At 49.6% G+C, this 22,440-nt stretch overlaps 1 protein-coding gene across 1 annotated transcript in view; it reads left to right on the top strand.

The window, feature by feature from the left end:
- Positions 1–3,627: 3,627 nt before the first annotated feature.
- The window catches only part of PLEKHG4B (pleckstrin homology and RhoGEF domain containing G4B), an 82,836-nt gene continuing 64,023 nt past the window's right edge, over positions 3,628–22,440 (top strand). Inside the window, exon 1 of the mRNA XM_032135234.2 lies at positions 3,628–3,743. Within this exon, the coding sequence (XP_031991125.1) occupies positions 3,699–3,743 (45 nt within the window). The 5' untranslated portion in view covers positions 3,628–3,698. The remainder of the gene's footprint in view (positions 3,744–22,440) is intronic.

Raw genomic sequence — 22,440 nt, forward strand, 5'->3', positions numbered from 1 at the left:
TTCTTAATTTCCTTTTCATAATGTTCATTGCTGTTGTATAGAAATACAAATAGCGATTTTCACATGTTAATCTTGTACCCTGTAACTGTTGAATTTTTGTATTAGCTGTAGTAGCTTTTTGTGTATTCTTTGGAATTTTCTCTATATAGGAACATGTTACCTGTGAATAGAGAGAGTTTTACCTCATCCTTTCCAATTTGAAAGTCTTTCATTTATTTATTTTTTGTTGGTTGTCTCTGTTGCTGTCACTGGAACTTGCAGCAGAGTGTTGAGTGGACATGGCAGCAGTGGGCACCCTTGTCTTCTTCCTGATCTTGGGGAAAATGTTCAGTCTTTTGCCATTGAGTATGATGTTAGCTGTGGGTTTTTCATAAATACTTTGTATCACTTGAGGAATTTTCTCCCATCCTTGTTTTCCAATAACTTTTTTCTGAAAGGGTATTGCATTTTCAGAAGCCCTTTCTGCATCGATTGAGATGGTTGTGCGGGTTTTCTCCCTTCGTTCTGCTACTGCAGTGCATGACACTGACTGATTTTCTTACACTGAACCACCCTGTGTTCTTGGGATAAATCCCACTCGGTCATGGTGAATAGTCCTTTTAACATACTATTTCCTAACTTTTTTTGAGGTTTTTTGCATCTGTAGTCATAAGGGATATTAGTGTGTAGTTTTCTTTACTCACAATGTCTTCATCCGGCCTTGGTATCCGAGAAGTGCTGGCCTCCTACCATATGTTAGGAAGCGTTCCCTCCATTCCAGTTTTTAAAAAGAATTTGTGAAAGAGATCTATCTACTCTTCTGACTTCTAAGCATGGACACATTTCCTGGCCCAGTCCTGGTTCCTCCTCCCCTGTCCGCACACTTAGTTCTACCTGTTTAGACACACCTGCGTGGTAAATGGTTCTAGAACCACATCTCCAACCCAACTGCTACTCCAAGCACCAAACTCCTACAGCAGTCAGTCCACTCAGTATGTTCCATAGGCATCTCAATCTTAATATGGCATTTCCCTCCAGACATGCCTCTCCAGTCTCTCCATCTCAGTCAATGGAAACACCTTCCACCTGCTGGTCAGGCCCCAAATCCTTGAATTGCTGTGTTGGTGCTGACTCTTGCCTGCAGACAGCAGAATCCGCTATAGCTAACTTAAGCAGTGAAGGATATGTGTGAAGCCATTGGGTAGAGCATAGCATCCATGGGAGAGTCAGGAAACCAGAACAGCGAGAAACAACCACAACCCTGGAGAAACGCCCAGCCATGCTGTAGGACTGTGTTAGGGAAACCCCCCCTTCCCGTCCCCTGCTGCTCAGCACCAACAATGCCAGGGACAGGACTCAGAAGAACCAAACACCTCAACACCCATCTGCTGTGTCCAGCCTGATTCCTGTGTTCCTTCCACATCTCACGTGGTGCATCTCCTGGCAAAACCGGGCACATCTGCACACCAGCTGCAAGGGATCCCAGCGTGTGGCGTTATGGCCTCCAACTTCTGCAGACGGAGGGGGGGAGGTCACTAATTCAGTGTCTGCCTCTGTGCTCTTTGGGTTCTCTTTCCGCAGCCAGCTTTCCAGCAGTCCTGCCCCCTCTGCCTTTACATGTCCTGCTTTGACCATTTCCCATGACCTCTGTCACTCCCCCGGAACCCAACCTCATCACTTTCACCAAGATCAGGCATCCACTTCCTGATCTCCTGCCTCAGCCTGCTGAGCTCTCTGAAATGTAAGTCAGAACGTGTCGCTTCCTTTCTAACTCCATCCCCTCTGAGTGTCCCCACATTCGCTGTGTTTGTGAGCTCAGCAGATCTGCCTCCCCCCCACCCCATAGGGCCTTTGCACAGGTGGCTGGCTGCTTTGCCTAGAAGTCCCAGGTAGCTTCCTCTCAGTGTCTGCTCAGCCTGCCCCATCGGAGGCCTTCCTTGACCGGATTTGTGTTTTCTGTCCACTGGTTTCTTTTCCTCCACTGGAATGTCAGCTTCCCAAAGATGGGGGCTGTGCTGTGACTGACCAGTAGTTGATCAGTAAGTACTTTGTGAATAAATGAAGCTATGTTAGTAGTACAAGTTTTGGAAAAACTTCCTAGAAAACATCCCTAATTCCATGGATCCATGGCAAAGAAGGAACCAGATCCGTAGAAATGGGCTGGAGAAGCTCACAAAGGACTCCTGGGCTGAGAAAGCCCCACACGGTCCCACTTTCTGCATAGTGGAGGTGTGGCAGGGGTGAGCTCCTACCACTGGCCCCAAAGTCTCCAGTAAGAGTGAGATTCCGGGCTGCACCCTGACCAGGCGCCTGGGTCACTGCTGACCGTCCTGGAGGTGCTGAACAGGGATGAAGCTGTTTATTCTGGAGGCATGCCAGCATTCTTGGGTCCTGCTCTGGCAGGAGCTGTGGGGCCACACAGGCTTAGGTGGCTCCCATCCTGGACAGCACCGTGGGCAGTACTGTCACGGGGACGGGCTGGGAGGAGGGTGAGGCAGGAGTGTTGGGGGCCTCAGGGAGGGGCCAGCACAGAGGGACACCCAGATGCCCAGAACAGAGGGAAGGAATAGGTCAGCTCCCTGCCTGGGCTCAGGGATGGGGCTGGAGGTTCTAGGAAGCAGAGCAAGTGAGCAGGACAGGGAACAGTGAGAACACAGGTGTAGATGGAGAATCAAGGGGGGGCGCAGCCAGGGATTCCAGGGAGTAGACAGAGACTCAAGGGAGGGTGGCCTCGATGGGAATCCCAGGGAGGCTGCCTGCTGCATAGGAGGGAGGCTCCCGGCTGTGTCCCTGACCTTCATCCACTCTGTAACATGTGACAAAACGGAGCATTGTCTGTAAATGAGCACGTCTGTGCCGCAGTTTTTGGGATGGTGCCAGGGTAGGGGTGAGAGACAAGAAGTTGAGGGGAGGTTTCTAGATGGAGGTGGGGTCCCTGTGAGGCCCTCCTGGACGGGGTGGACCTTATGAGACCCTCCCTAGCTGAATTCCCAGCAGGAAGCCGGTGCTCAGAGCACCCTGGACTAACGGGCGGGAGAGGGACTTTGTTTCGGGAGGCTCTTTGTAGATCAAGGCATTAAAATTGCACCTTTGGGGAAAGCGTGTTCCAGAGCACCAGACACCCTGAGGCACCCTGAGTCGCGGGGAGGTGTGACGGAATTCGGGGCCCTCGCTGAAGCCCTTCGTTCTCCAGGCCAGGCGCGGGGTGGCACGCAGTTCCCTCAGCGGCCCCTGGACGGAGGAGAGGGCCCGGGCCGTCCACACCCGCAGAAATCTGAAGCTGGTCCGCCTAGACCAGGGGAAATCAGGGTCCCCGTCCGGGTACACTGGCAGAACTCGGGTCAGATCCTCTGCCCTGCAGCATTCAGATTTGTGCCTCTATACCTTATGGAAACCGGGGGCCCGTCCGGGTGCAGCGCGGCATCCACAAAATGGCAGGTCCCCGAGCTCCGGGCTCCGAGAGAACAAAAGCAGAAGCCACCGCCGCCCGCGGTCGGGGAGGAGCCGCCCAGGTGGGCGCGTCCGGGGCCAGGCGGAAGCTGCACGGTCGGGTCGAGGGGAGACGCCCCGCCCAGGCCGGACCCCGGCCCCGCCCCTCTCTCGCCCGGATCGGGCGGGGCCCCGGGAACGCGCGCAACTGAGGCGGCCTCGGCCCAGCGCACAGCGGGACCCGCCGGAGTTCGGGGAAAGCGGCGGAGTTCGGGAGACCCAGGGCCAGCATGGGTCTCAGCACAGCAGACGGCGGGGGCAGCCCGGGCGCCGAGGTAAGAGGAGCCGCGGGGACGAGGGCAGGTGGGTCGCCGGAGTAGGGTCGCGAGTGGGGGCCGGGGTAGCGGCGGGGTGAGGGCGCGAGCATCAAGGCGGGCGGGCGGGGCGCGGGTACCCGGGCGCGCTGGGGGTCCTGGCGCAGGTCTTGGGACCTGCGGGCGGCTGCTGCAGGAACGGGAGGGAGCTTCTTCAGGCACCCTTTTCCTTGTAACCTCATGAATGCTCGGGAGAAGAAATAACGCTTTCTGGACAGATTTGCCCTCTCGGTGCCTGAAGGGGAGCCAGGGGAGGGGAGTCTGTGAAATCTCATCGCCAAAACTGAGAGTTGCTAAGTTACTCTTCAACTCAAACCGGTGAGACAGAACAGTGATCTGTAGTGGCCTGGAACAAAGAGAATTTTTACTTAGAAATACCAAGATTGACTTTTGTGTTGGAATGCCAGTTGATTTAGGTAAGAAACATTTGCTAGTAAAACAAGACAGTTATTTCAGCTTTGGAGAAAGAGTGATAAAGCTGTTTTTAGGTTTTTCATGTGAGCTGCAAAAAGTATATTGGGTTTGCCTTTGCCTGTTTCGTGTGAAACTAGAGTGGTTGAGGTGAGGTAATTACACTCTACTCCTGTTACCCAGCAGCACTTTTGCCTAAAAAGTTTAGTTGGTACGTCTAGATGTCTAATTAAGAATTAAAACATATAATTAAAAAATTAAGTTAAATGTCACTGAAACGGTGTATAATTGATACTTTTGGCTGAGCCTTAGGCAGCCGGGTGGGTCCTGAATCAAGATTCCTGGGAAGGTAGGTTTCTCAGCTTCCCGAAGAGATTTACTGTAAATCTTCATGTAACGTGGACAAAGGTGAGTTTTAGCTTTCAATTTCCCTGAGCCTGCCTCGAATTCACAAAATTCCAGGCTCTCTGGGTCAGGAGGAACTTCAGAGATCTTGAGGAGGCCGCCGTTTCCGAGATTCTGTGAGATATTCAGCATTTCCATTCGCTGTGGGATCACAACCCACTGGGCAGCAGTGCTTGGTGACCCCCACCGAGAAGTGGGTTCATACTCACTTCTGCTTCTGAGGAGATACCAGGTTTTTATTTCACCGTGCAGCATCCGCTGTGCAAATGCAGGTGTGGCCTGGGCTGGGAGCACACAGGCTCGACCCCGCAGGCAGCCGGTAGGCCAGGGTGTCAGGTCCCCTGTGTTAGCCGGAGGCCTCTCATCTTTTGTCCTGGTAGAGGGGCGCTGCTGGCCTTTCTGGTGGGTGGGTCTAGTCTAAAACCGCCTTTATGGGATCTGTGGCACTGGCTAGCTCTCAAGCTGGCCAGTGGTCTCACGGGAATGCTTCATTACTTGTAAAGTATCCCAAAAATGCTGGGCTGAGGAAGTAATTTGCCCGAAGGCTCTCTGAGACCTGTGTTCACAGGTTGTATCATCCAACCAAACACAGGAGGCCCCAGATCCCCAGATCTCAGAGATTTTTGTGGGAAATCATTTCAGTCCAGCTCAGACACCACTGCCTCCCTCCTTCCAAACAGAATGAGTTTGTTCTCTCTTTGCATTTGAACGAAAGTCAGGCCATCTAGGGCCTCCTAACCCTCACCTCAGACCTCCAAGGTGGGGCTACTCATTCTATAGATAGTGGAAATTGAGGCTTCAACATCTGCCCAGCGTCTCACTGCCAAGAAGCAGCAAAACTAGGTTTGAGCCAAACTCAAGGCCCTGGTTCTCCTTCTCCCTTCAAGGGCCCTGAAATTTTGGTGCCTCTCCTGGCTGACACAGCATCAGTGCTTCTGTCCCCTGGGGCAGCGGTTCTGTTCCCCACCTGGGTCCCCCGACGCCTGGAAGGGCAGGTGCTCCCTATGGACAGGCCAGTGCTGTTGGGTCCAGCCAAGACCTCAGGTGCCACGTGTGTGGTGAGGGGCTCCCTTCTTCCACCATGCTGTTGAAGACGGAGCCTCAGACTTTGTCTGACCGGAGACCCCAACATGCTTCTGAGCAGGGGGAGAGTGAAGAGGGATAGGCTGGGATGAGTGGATGGCAGGTTCCATCCTGAAGGTGTTGGTCTGGCAGGTTCCATCCTGAAGGTGTTGGTCCTGGGCCTGGGAATCTGGACTCTGGTAAGCAGAAAGCACCCAACATTTCCCTTTACCTTATGGGGGGCTCTGTGGGAGGTGCCTCTGAAGTGGGTAACAGGCTCCAGACCCCAACCTTGTGTCCAAAGAACAGACCTGGGATCTTGGAAACCAGCACATCCACCCTCCATGAGCTGTTATCCTTCGGGCCAGTAGCTCAGCCTCTCTGAGCTTCAGTCTGTTCGTTGTTTGCAGGAATCATCTGTGCCCCACCTACCTCTCCGAGTATGGTAGAGTCAAACTTGGAAAGAGATGTACACAAGCTTTTAACAAGGAAACACATTTGCACTCTTCACTTATGTTACCGTCCTTTAACAGAATGTTCCTAAATTGAAAGCTGCCTACGTCGTGATATCTGGGACGCTTTTCTGGGCCGCCGTTCACACCTGGGCCCAGGTTCTCAAAGACAAAGCTTTTGAATTCTTTTAGATTGATCTTGCAAAATTTCCTCTGACAGAAAATCACATTGTGCAAAAGAGATACTTTGTGGTGAATCTGAATTTCTTTTACATGTTAAAACTGCTTATGTTTCTGAGGCTGACACAGCCTGGACGTGGGTTCTGCACTGGAGTGGCTGCAGTCAGCCAGGTAACAAGAATGCGCCTCCCCTGGAGAAGCTGAGCCTGCCCACATCCACCGTGTGCCCCTCAACCCTGGTACGCCTCACCTAGAGAGGGCTTTCCGGGTCACTCTGCCTTCATCGTCAGCCCAAAGCCCCTCCGGCCCTGGGGGAGGGTCTGCATGTGATGGTCGGAGCCGACTTCACCATGCCCTGTCTCTTGCCAGATCCTGTTTCCCCGGGCAGCACTGCCAGTTGCTTCATTCCCCGGCTTCTGTAGTGCTCAGCAATCTGTCCATCCTCTCTGGTAAAGCCCAGATTCCCTCCCTTCCCAGCCTTATTCTAAGACAAATTTGCCTTTGGTGGCTGCGCAGAGGGGCGGAGCCTGCCCTGTGGGACTCCTTCCAGGCTTCCCACCTGAACATCATTTCTGAGACTGTCAAGAATAAAAATGACCCACCTCTAGGGTCTAGTGGAGGGAATGACCCACCTCTAGTGTCCAGTGGAGGGAACCACCCACCCTTCTAGTGTCTAGTGGAGGGGACCACCCACCCTTCTAGTGTCTAGTGGAGGGGACCACCCACCCCTCTGGTGTCTACTGGAGGGGGATGACCCACCTCTCTAGTGTCCAGTGGAGGAGACCACCCACCTCTTCAGTGTCTGCTGGTGGTGATGACCCCACTCAAGGTCTAGTACAGGAGGTATAGTTTGGTGGAAACTTTTGCCTGAAGTTCTCACTTGCCTTCAGGTAGTGACATACTTCCCTGCATTCCCTGGGACATGGGGGCATTGGAATGAGTTTCTGAAAGCTCTTGATCCCTAACTCTTGGTATAATAGAATGAGACAAAGGACATGTGGTGTGGGTGGTGGTGTTACAGTGGTTTGGGATTCAGGCTGTGCACACACTGGCCCAGGTCAACTTTTGGTTTCCCCAGTGAGAGGGAGGGGAAGGCCCTGGTCCTCACCTTAATCACCTTTAGTCTTGAGTGATAATAGCTTTGCAGTGTGTGGAGCACAGGAACTGCTCAATATACGTTAGCTGTCATTCTATGATTCCGACATGAGAGAGATGGAGGTTTTTCTAGAAGTAATGAAAAAAGAATGAGTTCCAATTTTTTGTCAAATTTCTTAGGGAAAAATTTTCAATGAAATTATTTTCCAGTTGTTTATACTCAAAGATATCACCAACAAATAGGAATTACAACTATAATATGTAGTATTTTAGCAAAGCAATCATGTAATATTTTAAAGAAGTGTTTTGTAGAAGTGCCCAAATTATTAGGCAGTGAACCCCACTGAGTTCAAGGGTTCCTGAGTTTTCTTTATGGATTGTTGAGAAAGATTAAAGAAGACCTCATTGGAACAAGCATTTCGTCAGCCTGTAGGACCACATTGGGCACAGGAGTGAATATTCATGTGTCTGGAGGCGAGAGCATTACATGGCAGCAACCAGAGAATCACAGTGACCTCGCATGCCTGCAAGACAAAGATACTCTCTCCCCAAAATACAGCATTTAAAAAGAAAAGCATAGCGAAGGGGGTTGTTTGGGAAAGATTACAGCTAGGGCGGGAGTAATAAATGCAAGGAGAGCAACAGTTCCAACAAATGAGAAAAAAAATTAGCACAATTTCCACAAGGTACTAGGACTAACTTTCTGAAAAGAATTTAGCAAAGTGAAATTTACATAACGTAAAATCAACCATTTTAAACTAAACAGTTCAGTGGCGGTCTGTACATTCACAATGTTAGGCAACCACCGCCTCTTTCTAGCTCCAGACCATTTTCCTCATTCCAAAGTCAAAACCCCTTACCTGTCATTCAGGCTCCAGACCATTTTCCTCATTCCAAAGTAAAAGCCCCTTACCTGTCATTCAGGCTCCAGACCATTTTCCTCATTCCAAAGTAAAAGCCCCTTACCTGTCATTCAGGCTCCAGATCATTTTCCTCATTCCAAAGTAAAAGCCCCTTACCTGTCATTCAGGCTCCAGATCATTTTCCTCATTCCAAAGTAAAAGCCCCTTACCTGTCATTCAGGCTCCAGATCATTTTCCTCATTCCAAAGTAAAAGCCCCTTACCTGTCATTCTAGCTCCAGATCATTTTCCTCATTCCAAAGTCAAATCTCTTACCTGTCATTCAGGCTCCAGATCATTTTCCTCATTCCAAATTAAAAACCCCTTACCTATCAAGCTGTTTGTCCACATTCCGTCCTCCCCACCCCCAGGCAACTCATCTGCTTTCTGTCTCTATGGATTTATCTATTCCAGACATTTCATATCAACGGAATCGCACAGTATGTAGGCTTGTGTGTCTGATTTCTTTCACTTAGCATTATGTTTGTGAACCTCATCTGTTGCAGCATGTGTCAGTATTTCATATCTTTTCATGGCTGTATAACTCTCCACTGTGTGGACAGACCATAGCTTGTCCATTCATCTGTTGATGGACATTTGGACTTTTTCTTTTGGCTTTTGTGGATAGTGCTGCTGTGAACATGTGTTTACAAGTTTTGTGTGTGTATATATATTTGCATTTCTCTTGCAGATATACCTCAGAGTGGAATTTCAAGATTCTGTCATAGTTCTGTGTAACTTTTTGACAAACCACCAGACTCGCTCCACAGCAGCTGCACCATTTCCATTCCCACCAGCAACTGCACAGCTGCAATTTTCCCACATCCTCACCAACACTTATTCTTTTATATATTTTTTGCATTATTATTATAGCCATCCTGGTAGGTCTGAACCATTATCTCAATGTAGTTTTAATTTTCATTGTATCTATATATCTTTTGACCCATTATCTATTATTATTCAGTTTATCTATATTTTCTTTTGTTGCTCATGCTTTCAGTGACATTTAAGAATCCATTGCCACATTCAAAGGCATGAAGGTTTACCCCAGTGTTTTCTTCTAAGAATTTTATGGTTTTAGGTCTTGTGTTTAGGTTGCTGATCCATTTTTAGTTAACTTTTGTATGTGGTGTGGGGTAGGGGTCTAACTTCATTCTTCTGTATGTGGCTATTCAGTTGTGCAGCACCATTTATTGAATGAATTATTTTTTCCGCATTTTCAAGCAGGGTTTGTTTCCAGACCTCAGTTCTGTACCCTCAATGTCAATTCTTCTTTTGTCAGTACCACATTGTTTACGGTAGCTTTTTTTTTCTTTTTTTTTTTTGAGACAGAGTCTCACTCTGTTGCCAGGCTGGAGTGCAGTGGCACGATCTCGACTCACTGCAACTTCTGCCTCCCAGGTTCAAGCAATTCTCCTGCCTCAGCCTCCCAAGTAGCTGGGACTACAGGCACGTGCCACCATGCCCGGCTAATTATGTGTGTGTGTGTGTGTGTGTGTGTCTGTGTGTGTAGTTTCAGTAGAGAAGGGGTTTCACCGTGTTAGCCAGGATGGTCTCAATCTCCTGACCCTCATGATTCACCCACCTCGGCCTCCCAAAGTGCTGGGATTACAGGCATGAGCCACCCCGCCTGGCCGATTACTGTAGCTTTGTAATAAGTTTTGAAATCAGAGTATTCCAACTTGATTCTTCCTTTTTTTTTTTTCCAAAAAAATTTTTTTTGGGGCTGGATGTGGTGTCTCACGCTTGTAATCCCAGCACTTTAGGAGGCTGAGGCGGGCAGATCATGAGGTCAGGAGTTTGAGACCAGCCGGGCCAACATAGTGAAACCCGTCTCTACTAAAAATACAAAAAATTAGCTGGATGTGGTGCTGTGCACCTGTAATCCCAGCTGCTCGGGAGGCTGAGGCAGGAGAATTGCATGAATCTGGGAGGCAGACGTTGCAGTGAGCCGAGATTGCACCATTGCACTCTAGCCCAGGTGACAGTGTGAGAGTCTGTCTTAAAAAAAAAAAAAAAAATTTATATATATATATATATATAAAATATTGCAATTTTGGGGCCCTTGCAATTCTGTATGAATTTGAGGATCATCTTTTTCATTTCTGCAAGAAAGACCATTGCAGTTTTGATAGGGATTACACTGAATTTGTAGATCACTTTAGGTAGTGTGGACATCTTACATGTTAAGCCTCCCAATTCATGAACACACGATGTCTTCCATTTACTTGTGTTTTTTTAAATTTTTTCAGCAATGTTTTATAGTTTTCAGCAAGCAAGTCTTTTACCTTTACATTTAAATTTATTCCTAGGTATTTAATTCTTTTAGATGCTATTGTGAATGGAATCATTTTCTTAATTTCCTTTTCAAAGTATTCATTGCTGGTGTATAGAAACATAACTAATTTTTGTGTGTTGTTCTTATACCCTGCAACTTGGCAGAATTTATTTATTAGCCATCTAGCTTTTTGTGGATGTTTTATATTGAGGGTTATGTCATCTGAACGTAGAAATGGTTTTACTTCTTCCTTTCCAATTTGGATGCCTTTTATTTCTTTTTCTTGTTTGATTACTCAGACTAAAACTTTCAGAACAATGTTGAATAGAGGTGTAGAAAGCAGGCATCCCTATTTTGTTCTTGATCTTGGGGAAAACTTTGAGTTTTTCACCATTGAGTATGGTATTAGCTGTGGGTTTTTCATAAATACGTTTCATCATATGGAGGAAGTTTCTTTCTATTCTTGGTTTTCTGGGTCTGTTATCATGAAAGGGTGTTGGAGTTTGTCAGATGCCTGTTCTGTGTCACTTGAGATGATGGTGTGAGCTTTTTCTTTTGTTCTGTTAATGTGGTGTATTACATTGATTGGTTTTCTTACGTTGAAGAATGCTTGCATTCCAGGAATAATTACCACTTGGTCACAGTGAATAATCCTTTTAACATGCTGTTAAATTTGGTTTACTAGTGTTTTGTGGAAGATTTAGAACTAATTTTTTGACTCTGCTCTTAAATCTCATTATGTTGTATGAAAATACATCTTAAGAATGTAAATTTTGAAATAAGAAATGACCTCTTTGAGAAACAAGTTCGTGCCAAAGGCCAAAATATAAAATTACTAGAGAGTCTGCAAAAGTTAGTAAAACTAATGCATAAGACTTCAAAGTATAGGTAACTGGAAACAAGTCTGTAGGGGAAAGACTGTTGTGAGGTTAATCCGTGTAAAACCCTGGAAAAAAGTCGGGGGGGGAGAGACTGTTGTGTGATTAATCCATATAAAATCCTGGAAAAAGTCTAGGGGAGAGACTGTTGTGAGGTTAATCCATATAAAACCCTGGAAAGAAGTCTGTAGGAAGAGACTGTTGTGAGGTTAATCCGTATAAAACCCGGGAAAAAGTCTGTAGGGAGAGACTGTTGTGAGGTAAATCCATATAAAACCCGGGAAAAAGTCTGTAGGGGAAACACTGACTGTTGTGAGGTTAATCCATATAAAACCTTCAAGTAGTGCCTGACATATACTAGAACTCACATCAGTTTCTGTCATTTTGTTATTGTTATGAGTATAATTAAGCTATTTTTTTAGGATTTGACTATATTTTGTAAATGGAAATACCACTACTAAAACCAGAATGCTATAAATAGAATGATGTCTTTTGTTTCCAAAGTTGACCTACTAGAGCAATGTAAAAATAATAATAAAAGCAAGATATTTTGGTGGCAAAGTTATCTCAGGGTAAACACTGCAACCACCAGTGCTGTGGGTGAGTATTCTTGGGGCAAATGGGTTAAAAGTGTGTGGCACCTGCCCCGTCTCTCTTGCCCCTGCTCCTGCCTGTAAGACACAGGCTCCCCTTTGCCTTCCTCCATGAGTCAAAGCTGCCTGAGGCCTCCCCAGAATCAGAGGCTGCCATGCTTCCTGTACGGCCTGCAGAACGCTGAGCCAATTAAACATCTTTTCTTTATAAATTACCTAGTCTCGAGTATCTCTTTATAGCAGTGTGAGAACAGACTAATACAGCAGCAACACTAACACTAGCACTAACACTCCACTAATGGCTTGGGCCCCCTTGGAACTCCTAGGATGCTCACAGATTTGGGGCCCTGCCTGGGCTGACATCTGTGTGACACGTGGCTTTTTTCTGCTGAGGCTGATGCTGGCTGTGTCTAACCCTCGGGTCTTGGAGCGGGTGGTTATGGTGAGCAAATCTGGTAGAGGCTTCTTGCTAGCACATCTGGCTGAGGCTCCAGGTGAAGCATCAGGAAGTTTGCACCCCTCCATTGCAGAGTTACTGCCCTGTTCCCTCCCTGGGCCCGATCATTCCCTGGCCCAGGACAGGAGTCTTGCCCTGGGATGGCTGCAGCGTTGTCTGTCTTCAACCTTGTGAACTTGCAGCCAGTGCATGGGGTGGGGACAGACACCACCTGCCGTGTGTAAAGTCCGGTGTTCCCACCCAGGTCCCGTCGCTCCCACCAGGCGCGTCCCGTGAAGTTCAGTGCCGTGTGAGTGGGTTTTCCCGGGTGCTTTATTCTCATTTTTTCTTTCTCATCTTCGTTCATGGGCTGACACATTTCTTAGGGCTCATTTTTTTTTTTCTGCTTGGATTCAAACACTGAGCAGTTGAGGGGGGAGTATAGCAACCCCCACTCTGGGAGAAGAAGGGATTCAGCCCAGCAATGATCAGAGAACGTACCGCACGCAGCGGTTTCCCCAGTTTTCCCTGCATTTGTCTTTACACAGCTGTGTACGTTGTCCCACCCTTAACTCTGCATATACTGCCGTTTCCATTGCAGAATTCCTGCCAGATCCTTTACTATTCCTTCTTAAAAATTGATATGTTGTAGTTGTACATATTTTTGGGTACATGTGATATTTTGAAACATGTATACAAAGTGCTATGATCAAATCAGCGTAGTTGGGATATTCATCACCTCAAACATTTTTCTTTTGTGTTGGGAAAATAATGATTCTCTTCCAGCTATATACAATAATCTATACAACAAGTTATTAGCTGTAATTTGCCTACTGTGTTGTAGACTACTAGAACTTATTCCTTCTATCTGACTGTATTTTTGTACCTCTTAACTACTTTCATGTCCTTTCCTTTCCCAGCCTCTGGTAACCACTAGTCTACTCTCTACCTCCATGAGATCCATTTTTTTTAGCTCGCACGTATGAGTGAGAACTTGCTAAGTTTGCGTTTCTGTGCCTGGCTTATTTCACCGAACCACAGCCTAGTCCCAGCACCGATTCCTGAACAACCTCAGCCCAATCCCAGCACTGATTCCTGGACAACCTCAGCCCAGTCCCAGCACTGATTCCTGGACAACCTCAGCCCAGTCCCAGCACTGATTCACTCACAGATGTGCATGTGCCAGTAACTTAATTGCCAGAAAAAACTCAACACTCTTAAAAGAAGACAACAAAATCCAGCTCTCAACCTGCAGTGTCTACCATATCCAGCATATAATAAACATTTGTAAAATAGAGATGCTTCAAGGAAGAAAATTATTATAAAGGGGTATAAATGTTCCAATATTAAGTTGACAACCAGTAACCCGATTTAAAGCGGTATTAAAATAATTTTCTTCATTTCAATAGATAATAAAGCTGATTTTTTTACACAATTTTGAAAGAGGAAGAGGGCTGTATTAATCACTGTACAGTATGCAAGGTAATTATGATAATAATCCATTTTCCTGGTGAACAAGGCCCCATGGCGGCCCTGCTTGGCCCCAGGCAGAGTCTCTCGTAAGTTGTTTGACATCCTTTGAGCTGTATTTCAACCACCATTGCTGCTCAACTCAGATTAAACGGTGAAAGATGCTTTAGGAAAAGCACAAGAGTCATGCGTAATTTAAATCATATCTGTGGTTTTTCACTAACACCATTAATTACAACCTTCCTGCTATAAGACTTAAAATCAAATCAGAACAAGGTGCCAGCTCCTTCCATGGTGGAGAAACACTGCAGAGTGGGTGAGGGCTGTTCTGGGTTCTCGTGTTCCCGTCCTGAAGGTGCAGAAACACTGCACAGTGGGCGAGGGCTGTTCTGGTTCTCGTGTTCGTGTCCTGAAGGTGGAGAAACACTCCACGGTGGGTCAGGGCTGTTCTGGGTTCTCGTGTTCCCGTCCTGAAGGTGCAGAAACACTGCACAGTGGGTGAGGGCTGTTCTGGGTTCTGGTGTTCCCATCCTGAAGGTGCAGAAACACTGCACAATGGGTGAGGGCTGTTCTGGATTCTCGTGTTCCCATCCTGAAGGTGCAGAAACACTGCACAATGGGTGAGGGCTGTTCTGGATTCTCGTGTTCCCATCCTGAAGGTGGAGAAACACTGCACAGTGGGCGAGGGCTGTTCTGGGTTCTCATGTTCCCGTCCTGAAGGGGGGAAACACTCCACATGGGTGAGGGCTGTTCCTGAAGGTGCAGAAACACTGCACAGAGGGTGAGGGCTGTTCTGGTTCTCGTGTTCCCGTCCTGAAGGTGGAGAAACACTGCACAATGGGTGAGGGCTGTTCTGGTTCTCGTGTTTCCGTCCTGAAGGTGGAGAAACACTGCACAGTGGGTGAGGGCTGTTCTGGTTCTCGTGTTCCCATCCTGAAGGTGGAGAAACGCTGCACAGAAGGGGGGAAACACTCCACATGGGTGAGGGCTGTTCTGGGTTCTCGTGTTCCCGTCCTAAAGGTGCAGAAACACTGCACAGAGGGTGAGGGCTGTTCTGGTTCTCGTGTTCCCGTCCTAAAGGTGCAGAAACACTGCACAGAGGGTGAGGGCTGTTCTGGTTCTCGTGTTCCTGTCCTGAAGGTGGAGAAACACTCCACAGTGGGTCAGGACTGTTCTGGGTTCTCATGCTCCTGTCGAAGACTTCTCCATGAGGCTGATTCCCGTCATGGCTGTGGACCCCGCTCAGAGGCTGCTTTGGAAGGATGTTAGGTGAAATTTCAAATCCAGTCATGCAAATACACAGCACAGCTCCACTTACCACTTTTATACCTACTCCTATGTATATTGTTAAATGGAATCTGAAGGTGTTCGAAAGAAATCATGTTGATGATTTAGGTGGAATCTGCTGTCAGATCTACAATTCAGAAAAATTTAGTTTCAATCATATTGTCAATGGTATCATCCAGAATTAGTTATTTCTCTTTGGAAACATGCATGGCAGTGTTTTGGGGAGGCCAGGTGTGCTGTTTAAAACAGGATCCGAGACAGACCTGGCAAAGCAGCTGGCCTCAGACAAAAGGGAATTCGCTTTTCGTTTGAAGTTGGTTTGTTCTGGTTTCATTCAGCCGTGCTGCTAGCAGCAAAGCCAGCAGACCCTTGGAGGAATAAGAATACGTTTTTCCCTTTGAGACCTGAGAAGCTGTACATCTAACTAAGCCGACACATTTTGAGGACAGTTTTTTTTCTACCTAATGGTTTTGAAGACGACGTAAGCAGGAAAGAATGGTTGTTATCAACTGCTCTCCTACAGAACTGTAACATACGGCAGCTGTAGAAGCTGGGGGGGCCCGTGGGCCGAGCACACACCCGCCGCCTCTCTCTCCTGCTCTGTTGCGGGACCAGGTATTGATGGAAGCCAGCAATTTCCCTAATTGGACGCAATTGGTAGAAAAGTTAGATTGGGTATAATTAAGACTATAGGAAATTTTCTTTTAGATTGGTGTAATCTTTTCTGCCTCGTCATGGTTTGGAATGAACAAACCCTTACTTCCAGCGAAAGTCATATTTTAGCATAAAGAACCCAGCTCAGGACTGATCGTGGTTAACATCAGCCTTGCGCACCTTTTGTTGAGGGCCTTCACCACTGTAAACATTCTGAGGACCCTGGTTTTGAGTGTGAAAGAACTGCGCGTAGCCTATTGTGGTTCTCCTCCTAGTTATTGTCTGTTCCTTGAGGAAAGCACGAGTACTGCTGCTCCAGGAAAGGCGTCTGGGCAGGTTGGGGTCCGTCTCTGGGGGCCTGACAGCTCCCCCATCCAGCCCTTTGTTTTGCAGAAGAAGATTCCAGTCCTCGGATTAAAATTTTGCCATTTAGATTTCATGATAGAGATTACCTTAGGCCTAAATACAGAGTTATCTTAAAATACTTGCATATTTATTTATTTCAAGGTATTTTGTTCTTAGTTTGGCAGAAAAATCTGCCAGCAGTACTTGGTGGCCGATTTCATGAACATGTAGAACTGCACTTTGTAATTGTCCACAGCGTGCTCACGCTTCAAAACCTGAAACAAATCTAAGTTGGAGGTTTTTCTCAGGACCCCACTCTGCAAGCTCCATGCATCGCTGAATTCACGAATGGCTCCTCCTGCAGCAGGGTGAGGGCTGAGAGCAGATGTAGGTGTGGACGTAAGAGCCGGAGCCCAGGGTGGCTGCATAGGCAGGGACGGGAGGAGTGTAGCTGCAGTTTCTGAGTTCTGTGTGCACGTGTGTGCCCACAGGGAGACTGAGGTGCCGCGTGCAGCTCCCGTGTGTGTGTGTGCACGTTTGTGCTCAGGGATACCGAGGTGCCACGTGCAGCTCCCGTGTGTGTGTGTGCACGTTTGTGTCCACAGGGATATTGAGGTGCCGCGTGCAGCTCCCGTGTGTGTGTGTGCACGTTTGTGTCCACAGGGATATTTAGGTGTTGCATGCAGCTCCCGTGTGTGTGTGTGCATGTGTATGCCCACAGGGATATTGAGGTGCCACGTGCAGCTCCTGTGTGTGTGTGTGCACATTTGTGTCCACAGGGATATTGAGGTGCCGCGTGCAGCTCCTGTGTGTGTGTGTGCACGTTTGTGTCCACAGGGATATTGAGGTGCCGCGTGCAGCTCCTGTGTGTGTGTGTGTGTGTGCACGTTTGTGCCCACAGGGATACCGAGGTGCCGCGTGCAGCTCCTGTGTGTCTGTGTGCACGTTTGTGCTCAGGGATACCGAGGTGCCACGTGCAGCTCCTGTGTGTGTGTGCGCATGTGTGTGCCCACAGGGATACCGAGGTGCCATGTGCAGCTCCTGTGTGTGTGTGCACGTGTGTGCCCATAGGGAGACCGAGGTGCCACGTGCTGCTCCTGTGTGTCTGTGTGTGTGCACGTTTGTGCCCACAGGGAGACCGAGGTGCCGCATGCAGCTCCTGTGTGTCTGTGTGTGTGCACGTTTGTGCCCACAGGGATACCAAGGTGCCATGTGCAGTTTCTGTGTGTGTGCGTGCACGTGTATGCCCACAGGGATACCGAGGTGCCACGTGCAGCTTCTGTGTGTGTGTGCATGTGTGTGTGGTGAGAGATGAGGTGCAGGGCACAGTTATTGTGTATGTACATGTGTGTGCACACACGCAGGTGTGGAGCTGCTGTATATGTGCCCACGTGTGGAGACTCATATGCGGGATGCAGTTCTTATCCGATTCTCTTCCCGCCAAGGCATGCTAAGTGCAGACATGGGAAGAGGCTGGAATGTGCAGCTTCAGGGGCCGCCCGCTGGGACGTGCGGATGTAGACACACCTCCCTCGGGCTTTAGGGTTAGGCATAATGGCTCATTATTAATGCTCAGCCAACTGTAAAGCCACCCATCTCTGCCTGCTGGAGGAGGGTGCCAGCCCTGCTGAGGCGGCCACATGTACGCATCAGGCACAGCCCCTGGCGCTCACTGGACAGGGCCTATTTGATGTTTGCTGTCAGGGACCCTGGCCCCCAGAGACCACATGCTTGGCCCCTCTGGGGTACACTGCTCTCCTCTGCTCTGGGCCCCATCCTGGGCACCCAGGACCTGGCTCCACCCTGTCCTGCCACTGTAAGTTGCACGACGTTGCCACTGAGGCCTCCAACAAGCCTGGACAGCCCTGGCCTTCCTAGGAGGAAGGAAGGGCTGCCAAGCCTGAAGGTTCACCTGGGAGAGTCTTGGGTGCTCCCTTACCCATCTGCTCATGCAGCGAGACCTTCTCACCCTCAGGCCCTGCTCAGATGCCCCTTCTTCCGGGAAGCTGGCCTGGACTCCGGGCTCTGCTGAGGGCTCATCCTGGGATCCCACCTGCCCAACCCTGCCCTGGGTCTGGCCTCACCCTGGACTGTGAGTCCCTGGAGGACAGGGGTTACCCTGGGCCGGGGCTTGGTGGGCATATGTCAGTGAGGAGGGGAACTGAGCCAAGGCTTTCTCTGCACTTGCCCTGGTGTGGCCAGGAGCTCTGGCTGGACCTCGGTGGGGCTCATCAGAGAGCAGCTAGCATCACCACCTGGCCCAGTAGCTCCCAATCCAGTGATCCGGGTGGGGCTGGGGCACCAGCCTGGGTCCAAGTGTGCCAGGTGTGTATACCTGGGCTTCAGGGAGACAGGAATTAGAGTGTGGTGGAGTGGAGCAGCACCCTTCCGGCACAGTAACCACATAGGCTCAGAGAATTAGGCGAGAAGAGGCCTGGAAACAGAGACTACCAGCCTGACCCCAGACTCTGGAGCGCTCAGCCATCCCCTGCCACCAGGGCCTGCGTCTCCAATGGGCTTCCCTTGTGGATCGGGTTGGTCATGGGAATCGGAAAACCATTTCAGGGCAGTAAGACATTTGCTGGGTGAAGCTTTTCACCAGGACCTGGGAATCTTTCCAAATCTACTCAGGTGACAAAGTCAGTGTGTTAGGAACCAGGGATGATGTGGCTTTTGGTGATTGCTGAACTCTTCAAAGAATGTAGAACAGAAACCCAGGGAGGCAAGGCACGCTCCCTTCCTTCCCCCTTGCCATCCTTCCTTCCTAGCACCCTGTTGTACCAACTTTGGGCCAACGGAACTTTTAGCCTTAAAAGCATCTTCAGCGTCGCCAGCGGAGAGGGTCAAGAATCCAAAATACACAGAAGCCTGAGTGGAAAGCAGGGCTGGTGTATACAGACCGGGTGCAGATGGCTGGGTGTAGACAGACCGGGTGCAGATGGCTGGGTGTAGACAGACCGGGTGCAGATGGCTGGGTGTAGACAGACTGGGTGCAGATGGCTGGGTGTAGACAGACCGACCTGCACACCAAGCCCTGTTTGGGAAGAGGCTTCCTAGACAGGTTTTGAATCAATGGTGGTCTCTGACTCTGCACAGACAGGAAACCAGAGATGGGCACGGGTACCTGGGCTGGACGCCAGGAGCCATCACTGGGTCCTGATGGGCCTGAGCGGCTGTGACCAGGTGGCAGCCCAGAGCAAGCCTCTTGGGGGTGTGGGTTTCACACCCGGCCTTCTCACTCACCACCCTGCTGTGCTGAGAAAGTGGCCATTGATGGGAACTGGGGCAGAGCAGGGGCAGTGTGGGTGCCCCCGCTGTCCCCGGGGCCCTGCTTGAAGGAGCCACGGATGTCTGCTGCCCACGGATGTCCTGCTTTTTGCGGGGAGATTAGGAGGTCAGGAGTTTGAGACCAGCCTGGCCAACGTGGTGAAACCCCATCTCTACTGAAAATAGCAAAGTTAGCCAGGTGCAGTTAGTGGTGGTACACACCTGTAGTCCCAGCTACTCGGAAGGCTGAGAGAGGAGAATCACTTGAACCCGGGAGGCAGAGGTTGCAGTGAGGCTAGATCACACCACTGCACTCCAGCCTGGGCAACAGAGCAAGACTCTATCTCAAAAAAAAAAAAAAAAAAGAAATTCCGGCCGGAGGCAAAGGCCACAGCAGTGAATTAAAAGTACCTCCCATGTCCCCACTCCAGGTGCCACACCATGGGCTACAACACTGTGGTTATCACCATGTGTTGGTGCCAGAGGGACACACTAACCCACGGGTGACACAGAAGCTGGGCTGGACTGGGCTGTGTCCCCTGTGGGGGTGGAGCTGCGAGCCAGGGAATGCAGATAGGGTGAGAAACAAGCATCTTAACTTTAAAATGTTACCCTCGTTTCAATAAAATTTTAAAGTTAATTGGGAAAATAAATCCTTCATTGAAGAGTGAAGCTTTAAGATGGATTTTCGGACACCGTCTTCCATTCCTGTTCTACCGCCACCACCCCATTGGCTAAGTGATTGCACAGAGTTCCAGGCAAAGCTCAGCGAAGTGCCAAGGGGCTGGCGGGCACCCGAACTGTACCAGCTGCTCTGCAGCGCATGTGCACACACCAGTTGCTCTGCAACACACATGCACACATCCACACAATCTGCAACACACCTGCACACACCCACACAATCTGCAACACACGTGCACACACCCACACAATCTGCAGCACATGTGCACCCACCCACACAATCTGCAACACGTGTGCACACACCGGCCACTCTGCAACACACGTGCACACACCTGCATTGTCTGTGCCTCAGTGAGGCTCATGATCTTGTCAACTGGAAGGCCCTCAGTTGAAGTCAGCACATGTTTGTACATTTGGCAGAAACAAGAATCCTGAGTTCTACAAAGACAAGAAATTGGGCTGAGCTGGTGGACCTGTGGTTGCAGGTTCCCTGCCCTGTGTCTGCTCCCTCTCCTGGCCCCGAGGCCTGGACACAGCTGGCAGGGGTTCCTCTGTCCATACACTGTGCCTGGCCAGGCTCACACTCCTTCAGAGTCCTGCACACACTGCAGCTCCCTCATCATGAGCAGTCATCTGGTGGCACTCCCAAAGATGCTCCCCAGAATCGGGGTGCTGCAGACACATCAGGCCAGGAGACAGCACACACTCCGCCCTTGAGGGACACAGGACTCAGGAGCAATCGAAGGCTGCTATGAATAAACCTGGTTCATGGCTCACTTGGCTTACTCAGCACCTCAACCCACCCGACTCTCGGTCTGCAGGCAGCTTCCCTGGGGCAGCTCTGGCCTGGCCCAGGCCCTGGGTGGCCCCAGTGGGAGCTGTTCTGAGGAGGGGGTGCAGGTGGGACCCACTGAGTGGAGCATGGGGCCTGCCCCAGTCACCATGGAATCAGGCAGAGGTAGGGCCAGGGCTTGACAGCGCAGTGCACCAGCCATCTCCTTCCTCACGTCGGGCAGTTCAGACGGTGGCCCTGGAGAAAGTGGCCCTGGACAGAGCTCTGGGCTGCTGACCACATCTGGACTTGAGGTGGGGGAGGAATGGGCCTGGACTTGGGGATCAGAAAAGTAGGAGGATGCCTCTCCTGGGGATGGCCCAGTGTCGGCATTTCATCTCCTGCAGAACAGGCCATTCAAGACGCCTCTCCTAGATCATGTTCCTCTTCCTTCCTGCCCATCTCTCCTGTGTCAATTGAGCATTTGCCCCAAATCCCAAAGCACAGCCATCCTGGTGCCCGATGTGGGTGATTCTGTCCCCGGCCTGAGACGGGCCCACTCATTCTCATGGACTGTGTGTTTGCTGTGTGGCTCAGGTGTGATATGAGTTTTTGGAAATTAGATGACATCAGCATTTCTGCATGAACTCAGACTGTATTTAGATCATTCCTGTCAACAAGTGAGTGGCCCTGTCGGGCGGGTGAGAACGAGCCAGTGCGTGCCGGGAAGGGAGCTGACCCGTGGGGTGGCGGGGCCAGCAGGGGGCTCTACTGGTGGGACACAGGACTCAGGAGCCCAGCCCTGACCTTCCCTGAGTCACGCAGTTTCCAGAAGCTGAGTTCTGCTGCAGGTACGTCCAGTCACAGGCACGGCTGACAAGACAGACCCTTCTCCCACTGCAGGCCAGAGGAGTCTCTGTTTTATTTTCAATTTCCTTAGGAAATTATCTGTGTGATTAGCTATTCAGAGGTGTTTCTGATGTAACTGTTGTGCCATGAAAATCTGATTCACAATTTTTAGCTTCTTTGGCTTTCACTGCCTTCAGGTTCTTCTCTACACGCGTGAGCCTTGTGGTATTTCCTCAGGGATTGTTACTCCAAAAACAGCATTACAAATTTTTAAACAAGAATCATTGCCTCTTCATAAAAGCATGTTGCACCAAAATGCCAAGCGGAAATCAGTGGCCAATGATACTGTTTTTAGGGTGCCAAATGGGCACAATTCAGCAACCTTGAGGAGGGCACCCTAAGGTTTTCACCATCAGTACTGTTTAAATGAAAACAAAATCGTCAACACAATTAAAATGTATGTGCTGTGGATGAGCTTGTTTTCTGAGAATAAAGTGGTGCGTGGGCCAGCTCTGTCCTCCCAACAAGTGGTTGTCCCCTCCTCCCTGTACAAACCCAGGAGAGCCAGGAGGAGCAGCTCCCGCAGGACTCACAGCCCCACCCCAAAGACCCTATGCCGTTCAGGTGCAGGGGATGAAACTT

This window comes from Hylobates moloch, unplaced genomic scaffold (assembly GCF_009828535.3).
Source record: "Hylobates moloch isolate HMO894 unplaced genomic scaffold, HMol_V3 SCAFFOLD_17, whole genome shotgun sequence".
Lineage (NCBI taxonomy): Eukaryota > Metazoa > Chordata > Mammalia > Primates > Hylobatidae > Hylobates > Hylobates moloch.